The 10,943-nt window shown below is 47.3% G+C and overlaps 2 protein-coding genes across 2 annotated transcripts in view; both read right to left on the bottom strand.

The window, feature by feature from the left end:
• MEI1 (meiotic double-stranded break formation protein 1) overlaps window positions 1-1,663 on the bottom strand; it is a 79,583-nt gene extending 77,920 nt beyond the window's left edge. The window contains exon 1 of the mRNA XM_059404581.1: window positions 1,493-1,663. Within this exon, the coding sequence (XP_059260564.1) occupies window positions 1,493-1,663 (171 nt within the window). The remainder of the gene's footprint in view (window positions 1-1,492) is intronic.
• A 2,909-nt stretch (window positions 1,664-4,572) lies between these two features.
• LOC132020227 (uncharacterized protein DDB_G0290685-like) lies at window positions 4,573-9,040 on the bottom strand. The gene is made up of 3 exons (XM_059404440.1): window positions 8,153-9,040; window positions 6,034-8,095; window positions 4,573-4,595 (listed from the first exon to the last, which is right to left on the bottom strand). Exons 1-3 carry the CDS (start codon window positions 9,038-9,040, stop codon window positions 4,573-4,575), a joined length of 2,973 nt encoding a protein of 990 aa, XP_059260423.1.
• Window positions 9,041-10,943: the final 1,903 nt, after the last annotated feature.

Consider the following 10,943-nt stretch of genomic DNA (forward strand, 5'->3'; position numbering starts at 1 on the left):
TCCTCCTCTAAAAAACCTTTTTCCCAGTTTCCCTCCTTATCCCAACAGCTCTTGACCATAAATATATCTAGCTACTAAAATCCTAGTAATTTTTAGCCTTCTCATATTCTCCTCTATTAATCGTCTTATTTATCTCTTTATGTCTGACTCGCTATCAAGGAATGGCAGCCTCAGAACTCCTGGTCTCAATGAAATCTCAAATATTATCAGCTAGAGCTATCAGTTCTCAGAGGGTAGCCTGGGAACACCAGAGGATGCCCAGAACCCTTACAGGGTATCCAAAAGATCAAAATTATTTTCATATAATACTTAATGCAGTTTGCTCTTTTCACTCTTATTCTCTCACAAGCATACAGTGAAATTTTTCAAAGATTACATGACAAGTAATACACAACAGATTAAGTGCAGAAATATATGAGAATCCAGCTATCTTCTATTAAGCTAGACATTAAAGACACTTGCAAAAATGAGCCATTCCTTTCACTACCTTTTTACTTTGGAAAATATCATTATTTTTACTTAAATTACTTATGCTACAGAACTGTACACTTAAAATGGTAGATTTTATGTCATGTGTATTTTGCCACAATAAAACCAATTATGCTAATATATAATGGACTTAGCAGTATTTTTAAATTAGTATTTTAAAATTGTTTTTACTTCTAATACAGTAAATATCAGCGGATACAACCCACATAAACAAAAGCTCTTTGGGGTCCTCAACACACTTTAAAAGTGTAAAGGCATCCTGAGAATAAGACAACAACTTGAGAACCACTGATCTAGCCCACCCCCCTTCCCTCCAAGGGACGAATGCCCCTCTCATGAATCTGAGAGAAAAGTGATCTCCCAAACTTTTCTTGGATGCCTCCACGGACCAAAAAAAACTCACTACAGAGGTGGGCAGGCAGTGAGGGGGAAAGCCCATTTTTCAGCCAGCTCTGCTTACTAGAAAGTTCTTCCCCTTCACTGCACTCTGCCTGGCTGTAACTTCTGCCTGTCACCCCTGCCATCGCAGAGACCAAGGCAGCCCCCACATTTACACCCTAAGACATGGGAAGGGAATGAGGAGCCTCGGCTGCGCGTGCACCTGGCCCGTGGGCCGAGCCGAGGCTCAATCCAGGAGACATGGCGACGGCAACTAAGGGCAGGGCAGCTACGGGGAAGGGAAGGGAAGGCGGGCATGCGAGCCAGCGCGTCCTGGAGGTGGCGGGCTTAGCGGACAGGAATGGGCCCAGCTGAGGTCCAGAGCCAGGCACAGGGGCTAGTCGGGAAAGCGGCCCTTGCTCCGAGCAGGACGGCCTGCAGGGTAAACTGAGGCGGGGATAGTACAGCAAAGAAGGCAACTCCGGCCTAGCAAGGGCGCAGGCCCGCTTACCAGGTCAAGTTAACGAAGCGGGCCCGGTGGAGGGAAGGTGCGTCAGGTTCTAGGGAGTCGGTCTGGCGAGGGAAGGCTGTTTGCTGAGGGAAATGCCGAAGCCTCTGTTCTTACCGATACGCAGGGCTCCGGCAGCAGCTCCACCATGCAGGCCAGACAGACGCGTGGGGGCACGGGCAGCAGCCAGCACGGGTCATGCCTGTAATGGGCCCTCTCGAAGAGCAGCGTCGTGTCCTCGTCCCTCCCAGGCCCGGGAAGGCCTGCCGCCGCGTTCCTCACAGACATGTCTCCACCACCTTTTCCCGCGCAGCGTGTGCGCAAGCGCGCTTGAAAAAGCCCCTTTGCCTTCGCTGGGGAGGGAGGAGAACGCGCGTGCGCAACCCGAGTGCAACGCAATCTCGCGCGAGCGATCTCCCGCGAGCTGCGGCCCTGAGAGCTTGTGGTAGGTGCGAGGACTCGCGAGTGTCCCGGGAAGGACAAAGTAGTTTGCTCCTTGATTTCGTAGGCGTTTGCCTTCACCGCGCTATAGGTTGAAAAATATTTATAAAGATCTCAGGGATCTAAAAGCCGTTAGTATTTTTTTTTTTTTAAGATTTTATTTATTTGACAGAGAGAGAGAGATCACAAGCAGGCAGAGAAGCAGACAGAGAGGCAGGCAGAGAGAGGAGGAAGCAGGTTCACCGTTGAGCAGAGAGGCCGATGCGGGGCTCGATCCCGGGACCCAGATCATGACCTGAGCTGAAGGCAGAGGCCCAACCCACTGAGCCACCCAGGTGCCCCATCCGTTAGTATTTTTTTTAAATATATCTTTTTTATTTATTTATTTTTTATTTAACAGACAGAGATCACAAGTAGGCAGAGAGGCAGGCAGAGAGAGAGGGGAGGAAGCAGACTCCCTGATAAGCAGAGAACCCAATGCAGGGCTCGATCCCAGGACTCTGGGATCATGACCTGAGCTGAAGACAGAGGCTTGACCCACTGAGCCACCCAGGCGCCCCTCTTAGTATTTTTTTAACTCTACGTGACCCCTTTCTCGAAGAGTCTAAGACGTTTCCCTTAAGATGCCCTCTCACAGACGGCTGCACGGCACTTGAGACTTTTGTGAGCGCGCAAGGAACACTGCAGAAGGAAAAATCGTTCATCGTTGCATGTATTAGCAATAACAGTCTATCCATCTACAAGAATTTATTTAGCACCTGAGTGTCCAGCAACTGGCTAATGGTGAAGGAGGTAAGCTCACGAGGTGTTTTCTACATTCAGAAGCAGTGTCACTGCGTGCAAAAAAATTTATTCCATAGAAAAATAGTTCAGAAAATAAGGATTTATTGTCCAATGTAGCGTTACGAAATAATGTTTGAGAAAAGTAGGTTTTAACATGGACTAGTTCTCATTAAAATTTTGCGCACAAAAGATGCAGAATTATATACAAAGTATGTAAAATAAATAAGAAAACATTTATTCAAAATATTTTAAATACATTATAGTAGTAGTACATATTCAGTGAAGACAATGAAAGAAAAATAATATTTTGGTATATTTTCTTTTAGTCTACACATTTTTAAATGTATTTTTTAAGAGATTTTATTTATTTATTTGACACAGAGAGATCACAAGTAGGCAAAGAGGTAGGCAGAGAGAGGGGGAAGCAGGCTCCCCGCCGAGCAGAGAGCCTGACCCGGGGCTCAATTCCAGGACCCTGAGATCATGACCTGAGCCAAAGGCAGAGACCTTAACCCACTGAGCCACCCAGTAGCCCCAAGTCTACACATTTTTACAACAGTAACATACAAAGTTTGTGAACTGCTTCCTCCAGAGAAAAAGATACCATATGTGTCTTCCATATCATTAAATACTATCCTGTATATTTTTAAAATGTCAACAAACTATGTATTCTTTTTGACAGAGTTTTGAGCTAGAAACTGGACTAGGAGCTGGAGGATTCAAAAGTGAACAAGACAATTCTCGTCCTCAAGTTTAGTCAAGGAAGCAGATGATCAATTATTGCAATACCGTGTTAGTTATCTATTGTTGTGTAACACATGACCCCATGTGATGGGTTGAATGGTGACCTTTTAATATATCTCCGTATCTGCTCTGGACTGAATTGTATCCTCCAAATTCAGATGTTGAAGCCCTAACCCCCCATGTGACTGTATTTGGAAAGAGAGCCTTAAAGAGGTATTTAAAGTTAAAAGACATTGTAAGGGTGGGACGCTGGTCCCACGGAATTGGTGACCTTATAAGAAGAGGGAGAGGGGCACCCGGCTGTCTCAGTCATTAGAGCATGTGAACTTTGGTCTCAGGGCTGTGAGTTCGAGCCCCACGTTGGGTGTAAAGATTACTTAAAAATAAAATTTTTCTTTTAAAAGAGAGAGAAAGCTCTCTCACCTCTTTCAGTTTACATGTGCCAAGGAACGGCCATGTGAAGACGCAGTGAGAAAGCAACCATCTGTAAATCAGGAAGAAAATTCTTACCAGAAACTGAGTCAACCAGAACCTTGATCTTGGACTTCCAGCCTCCAGAGTTGTGAGAAAATACATTTCTGTTGTTTAAACCACCCAGTCTGTAGTATTTTTGTTATAGCAGCTAGAGATGATTTATGAAACACCCTAATCCTCAGAATTTGTAAATGTTGCCTTGTTTGGAAAAGTATCTTCACAGTTGTGATTAAGTCAAGGATCTTGAGAGATCATCCTGGAGTATAGAGTGGGCCCTAAATCCAATGACAAGTGTCTTGAGAAGAGACCCACAGAGTAAAAGGAAGAGGCAGTGTGACCACAGAGGCAGCAAACCAGCCAATACCTACAACCACCAGAAACTGGAAAGAAGCAAGAACTGATTGCCCTCAAGGCCTTTGGAGGGCCTTCTGACATCTTGATTTCAAACTCACAGTGTAAGTGCTGTAGTAGAGGCAGGCATGAATTGCTATAAGAAACAACTTCCAGGTAGCAATGTGTAGCAAGAAAACCATCAATACAGTAACTGGGTAATAAGATTATGGATTATTTTTCCTTTTCTGAATTTTTTAAACTTCCTTCAATGAGCATGTATGGGTTTTACAATGAATAGGAAAACTAAACAAAAGGTAAGAAAAGAAGGGAGAAAAAAGAAGGGAGGGAGGGTAAAGGAGAGGGAAGGAGAAAACCTGGATTAAATTCCCAACTCCAGCTTTCATGGATATAGGATATAGGATCTACTTCCACATGTTGAAGCTGTCTGTAGAAGGATCATAAGACATGTCTTTCGGCTCAGAAGCTTCAGGCTTGATTAAAACAAATAATCACCAGGTTGTCCCATTGGTGAGACAAGCAAGGCAACAAGTAATTATGGTTGACAGCGCTTGAGAAATAGAGGGGGGCATGGCTTTTCCATGAAATGTATTCCTGGGCAGCAGAGTTCCAGCTGGGGGAATGCGCCATAATCAGTTACCTTCCTTGTGACCAAAAGACTTGCATATCAGTGTCCAGTGCAGAGCAACCCCCCTCCCACAAAGAGTGTGAGCACCCCACCTCAATCAGAATTAGCCTGGACCAGGGCAGGACAGAGCCATGATAGAAACCTCAGTATACCCTACTGTAAGGAGCTAGGGAAAGGAATGTGTTTAGATGACGACAACATTGGGTTGACCCACATTCCCCAAACCTTCAGTACCACAGAGTACACTGGCTTCTACTCCACCTACGAAGTATCCCAGCCTCCAAAAGGGGACACTCAGAAAACATGTGCCAGAAATAGCAGAACCCCACAGGGCCCAAATAACCAATTTTATTAGAAGTTTTGAGGGTGAGCAGACAACTCATGCCTTCTCTTATGTGTCCTGAGGACCCTAGGCCCGCAGCCTACTTTCTAAAGCCATGCTGGAGCAGAAAACATCTCAAATGCTTCATTAAACCAAACTTTTGAGGGGCTGATGGATTCTTCAGGGATCCATGTAGGTTCTCAGGTTCCCCCTGACCGTGGAAGCACTTTGTCTTGGGAAGAACAGCCTCAGCACAGGAATGACTTGGTGGCTGAAGGTCTGTCTTCAAAGAAATATAGACTCCAGGGCTGTCCTTCCTTGTATGGTGGTCACTCACTTTGGAAAGCAGGGTAGGATCAGGATCCCGTAGACTCAGGTTGGGGGCTGAGTGCTGAGGCTTGGCCTGGTGTGGGGACCAGGATATCTTTTTTAAAAGGGTCGTGCTCAACCTTGCTGCAGCAGAGTGGAAATAACATTTGAAGTTGGAGGTATTTGTGAAATGGAAGGAAGGCTGCTGCCCAGCCCCTCTGCCCTCTGCCGCCTCCAGGCTTTCTCTTCTCCCATGTGTGGGCTGCTGACATTTAAGTCTGGGGGGCTCAGGGGCCTCCTGGGGTATGCGCTCCTTCCTCCAGGCATCATGGCCTGCCGTGGAATATGAGGTCCTTACTTTGCAGGGAGCCATCTCTGCCGTCTGGGAGACTCCTGGCCTGACCACTTTCCTGTCCCTGTTGTTCTCACTGGAAGGCTCTTGACCACACCAGCTCCTAGACTGTGCTGCGGGCCTGGAGTTCCTGTAAGTGGCAGCAGCCTTGGCTCTAGGAGCCTTTTCCGGGATGTCCCATGGTTCTCTAGTGCCTCCTGGTGGCCTGACTCTCCCAGGCTTCTCAGAATGGATGGAAATGCCCATGGACTCACATCCATGTGACCCACATTTCTCTAGAGCCCTGGCCCGAGTAGGAAGTTTTGAGCTTTTTCTTTCTGGGGTCTGAACTCTCTGGGATCTCTCAGTTGACTTGAGGCCTGGCTTGCAGCCCTGGGCCTCACAGTGCATTCCCTGCTGTCGTTGGAGCTCATGGGCTGTGTACAATCCAGGGAGCCTCATCCCAGCACGGGGTAGCGGGCATGGTCCCAACTTGTTAAAAAGCAAATGGGACTCCAGGATCCGCTTGGGGAGGCCCCACCTCAGGTGTGCAATCTTCCGTCGCATGAGGGACTCCAAGAGGAGCTGTTGGCTCTTTTTGAGGACTGGCCACTTGGGGGAAACAGTGAGGACAGTGGGAGCACCCACCAGAGCTGCGGCAGCTTGGGAGGCTTGGCGACATGAGACAGAGGGGCGGGCAGAGGGCAGGCCCAGGGGAGCAGCCAGAAGTTCTCCAGAATGTAAGTTCTGGAGCTGCCGCATCCAGCCAGAAGTCCTCCCTGGATCCACCCTTTTATCCTTTCGTCGGCTTTTCAGGGCTTCAGGTGGGGCCTGTTGGGAGGCTAGCCTGACCCTCATTCTGTGCTTCTTGGCAGAGGCCATGCTCTGGCTGACCATATGCTCTCCCTCCACACTGGCATGCAGGGAGAGTTGACTGCAGCTCGGGAGAAGCTTCAGCTCAGGACAGGGAGCAGAAGCCACTGCCTGTTGCTGTTCCATGGCCTCATATCCAGGCCCCTCGCCCCCAGAAGAGTCAACTGGGAGATTGTCTTTAGCAGCATCTTTTCCTCTGACCTGCTTCTCGTTTCCTCCTTTTGGAATGTGAGGTCCTCCAGCCTCCTCAGCTCTGCACTCTGTCCGGCTCCCAGCATCTTGGATTTCTGCAGCGTCCTCATCTCTGTCCTTGTCCTGGTTCCCCAGCTCTTGTATCTGGATCTCTCCATCTACTTCACTTCTTACCTGTCCCTGGTAATCTCCCCCTGGAGCCTGGGCCTCTGTACCCTCATCACCTGTGGTCTCTCTCAGGTTTCTCTTCCCGTGTATTTCAGTGTCTGCACCATTCTCACCTCCCGCCTGCTCCTGGTTCGTCCACTCTGATGAACAGCTCTTTTCATTAGCTTTGCTTTCTATCAGTCTCCCGGAACCTCCACTAAGTCCTTGGGTCTTTCCACTACCCTCACTCCTAGCTTCTCTCTGACGTCTCTTCCCCAATGTCTGATTTTCCTCCTCCTTTCCCCTCTGCTCCCAATTGCTCCTCCTTGGTGAGTGACTCTCCCCAGTTCCACCATCTAACTGTTGCTGGCTCTCTCTCTCAGGCCTCTGGATCTCTACAGCATCCTCACTTCCAGCCTGAATTCTTCTTCCATTCTTACCTCCTGTCTGCTCCTGGTTCTTCCACTCTGAAAAATGGATCTTTCTATCAATAACACCTTTTACCTGGCTCTGGTCTTCTTCTGCATGTTCCCAGGTCTCTGTATCATTTTCAACTACAGCTTCTCTCTGGCTTGTCGTTATTGGAGCTTGAATTCCTGTACCATTCTCATCTCCAACCTGCTCCTCTGTCTTCCATTCTGCTGAATGAGTTTCTCCATCAACTTTACTTATTAATTCTCTCCTCTTTTCAGGCTCAGATGCCTGGGTGTTTGCACCATCTTTGCCTCTAATGTATTCCTGATTCTTACACTCAGATGTATGAATCTTGCTATTAATTTTACTGCTTGACTGACCCTGGTTTTCTTCCCCAAGTTCCTGGGTCTCTTTACCAACTTCACCTTTAACCCCTGTCAGATTTCTCTTCCCTAGTGCCTGAATGTCTATTCTATTATCATCTCCAAACTGCTCCTCGTTCCTCCTCTCTGGTGGATGGGTGTCTACAAGAGTTTCATGTCTTAATTGTCCTTGGTCCTCTGCTTCAGGAGCCAAGGCATTTGTACCATCTTCTTCTCCATCTTTTCTCTGATCTCTCTTCTCTGTTGCCTGAGTTTTGGCCCTAAATTCACCTCCAATCTGATTCCCCCAACATGGTATCTTGCATTCTCTGTATATTTCACTTCCACTCTGGTCCAGATGCCCCCAATATTGTATCTCAAAGTTTTTGTCAATTTTACTTGCTACTAGTCTCTTGTTTCCCCACCAGGGTGCCCGGATCACCACCCAGTCCTCCTCTCTTATCTCCCTGAAGTTCTTCCTTCTAGAGATCTGGGTCTCTCCAGCATCCTCCCCCCTTCTCGGGCCTTGGTTTCTCCACCCCACTAGAAGTTCGTGTCTTAGTTGTTTCCAAATCTCTTCCTTAGATGCTTGGATCTTCTCAGATTTCTCACTTCCACTCTGATCCTTCTTTCCCCACCCTGGGGTCTGAGTCCCTATAACATTCTCACGTCTAGCACATTCCTGTTTTTCCCACCCCAGGACCTGGGTCTCCACACCTTTCTCTTGTGTTACTTCTCCCAGGTTCTCCCTCCCCAGTACCTGGGTTTGCACATCATTCTCACCTCCAGCCTGGGCCTTGTCTCTCCTCTCCTGTGCCTGAATTTCTATGCTAGTATCATCTTGCATCTCGTCTTGTTTTCCCCATCCTGACAGCTGGCTTTCCTCACTATCCTCACTTCCACTCTGGTCCTGCTTCTCCAATTCTTGGGCCTTGGTCTCTCCTTCATCCTCTCCTCTGGCCTCTTTCTTGTTCTTCTCAAGTGCCTGGGTGACTACAGCATCCTCATCTCTACTCTTCTCTTGATTCCCCCATTCTGGTATCTGAGTCTCTGCATCAGTTTTACATCTTAACTGTTCCTGGTGCTCTGCTATATGTGCCTGGATTCCAGGAGGATTCTCACCTTCAGCCTCCCTCTCATTTCTATTCCCTAGTTCCTGAATTTCGGCTCTCTTCTCAATTCCCATCTCGTGCTGGTTCTTTGACCCTGATGTCAGGATATTTCCATCGGTTTTACTTATTACTAGTTTTCGACTGCTCCATGCCAGGAACTTAGTCTCTGCACCATCCTCCATCTCAAAATTCACCGGAAGTTGCCTTCCAGTTACCTGAATCTCCCAAGCATCCTCCCCACTGCTCTCTGTCTGGTTCACCCACCCTAGAGCCTCCCTGCCTAGCATCTGGTTTTCCCTCCCTGGTACCCGGGCCTTTTGTGGGCATCTCCAGGACTTCCAGGTGGACATTCTCACTTGTTGGATGGAAGGATCAGGCAAGAAGTCTCTGGAGCAGAACTGTAGCCTCTGAGATGAAGGGAGATTTGAAAGAGAGGTAGCTAAAATCCTGGATGTGAGGTGAGATCTCAGGCTGACAACACGCTCCAGTGACACCAACTCTTCCTGGGAGTGGACCAGCAGCTGCTCCATCCTTTGGTACCGGTCAAGGGCAGGGGATAGTGACTTGCATATCAGGTGAGTCCGCTCATCACTGAGACACCAGGGTACCTGCCGTGCTTCCTGAGAACTGTCCTGGAGGAGCATACAGGTGCTTGAAAGGGAAGTGGTGCAAAAGAAGGGCTCAATAGGTGTGTGGAAATCCTGAGGTGGGCCCTGAAATGGGTGTTGCCAAGAGAGCAGGTGTTGGGTCCGTGATACCTGGAGGCCCCTTCGGTATTCCTGTCTCTTCTTTTGTACCCATTGTTGGACATAAGCATCCAGGTCATTGAAATTTTCAGGACTGAAGAAGAATTCAGGGGTCATCCTGAAGTGAGTGTCATGTCTCACGGAGGGCACTGTCCACTTCTGCTGTGTCACCTGTAGTTTAGAATGAAGAAGTAAAATCTTTGCTCACATATTGTCTCATCTAATTCTCACAGATCAGAATTACAATGTCCATTATCCAGATGAGGACACTGGACTCAGAAAAGAGGGAATCGCTTCCCTTAGGGCATTCATTTAAGAAAGACAAAGAATTTACTCCAGATCAGGCACTATTCTAGATGCTGGGGTTACCAGCATGAACAAGACTAAAGTCCTTATTGGGAGCTATCTTCCAGACATGGAAGACACAATAACCAAGTATACAACATGTTAGGTATTGAAAAATGTTCTGGTGGAAATAAAAGTAGACTGGGTATGGGACTAGTTCCCTTAGACAGACTGGTCCTAGAAGGCCTCTCAGAAGAGGTGACATTTGACCGGAAACCTGAATGAAATGATAGGCAAGATGTTAGTGCAAAGGTCCTGAGATCATAACAAAGTCATGTGTATAAGAACATCAAGGGGCCCTATGCCCAGAATGGAACAGGTAATGAAAAGTGTGCTGGGAGTTGGGGTCAGAGAGAAATGTAGGACAGATCATGCTGGGCCTTTGACTTAAGGTTAGGAATTTGAATTTTTTTTTCTGAGTTGACAGGGAGTGTATCTGTAGGAGCTGTTGCAGGGTTTTGAGGGGCAAAGTGGTATGATTTATTTTGAAAAGTTGGTTCTTGCTCATAAGCATGATTTTAAGTCAGGTGCAAAGGAATACCTACCATACGGCATCATCACACAGGCAAAACTAGTCCATGTTATTAGGAATCAGCATAGTTGTGACTGCAAGTTTCTGGGCTTGATGCTGTACATGGATGTATTCAGTTTGTGAAAATTCATTGATCTATAGACATGTGGTCTATGTACATGTATTATCCCTGAATTAAAATTTTAAGGGAGAAAGAAAGAAAGAAAGAGAAGAGAAGAGAAGAGAAGAGAAGAGAAGAGAACAAAAAGAAAAGAAAGAAGATAATCCTGTTGGCTGAGTGGAATATCGTCTGGGCTTGGATGAGAGAGGCCACAGGAACCGAAGACAGTGCTACATATAGTGTAGGGGAGCTATGAGGGAAGGTTTGCCCAGGGGGCAGCAGTGAGTTTTCTAGAAGTGATCAGATTTGAGATGTGGTTTGCAAGTAGAGCCCATAGGACTTGTAGATGGACTGAATGTGTG

The sequence above is a fragment of the Mustela nigripes genome, chromosome 6 (genome assembly GCF_022355385.1).
Source record: "Mustela nigripes isolate SB6536 chromosome 6, MUSNIG.SB6536, whole genome shotgun sequence".
Lineage (NCBI taxonomy): Eukaryota > Metazoa > Chordata > Mammalia > Carnivora > Mustelidae > Mustela > Mustela nigripes.

What these genes read in the sequence shown, in the direction of transcription:
- LOC132020227 (XM_059404440.1), bottom strand. Translation starts at nt 9,040, where the DNA reads ATGGAGGATGGTGCAGAGACTAAGTTCCTGGCATGGAGCAGTCGAAAA. An exon ending in GGTGGGGAAACAAGAGACTA is followed by an intron (nt 8,096 to 8,152) that starts GTAGCAAGTAAA and finishes CATCTGGACCAG; the next exon opens with AGTGGAAGTGAAATATACAG. An exon ending in GAAATGTGGGTCACATGGAT is followed by an intron (nt 4,596 to 6,033) that starts GTGAGTCCATGG and finishes ATCCTTCTACAG; the next exon opens with ACAGCTTCAACATGTGGAAG.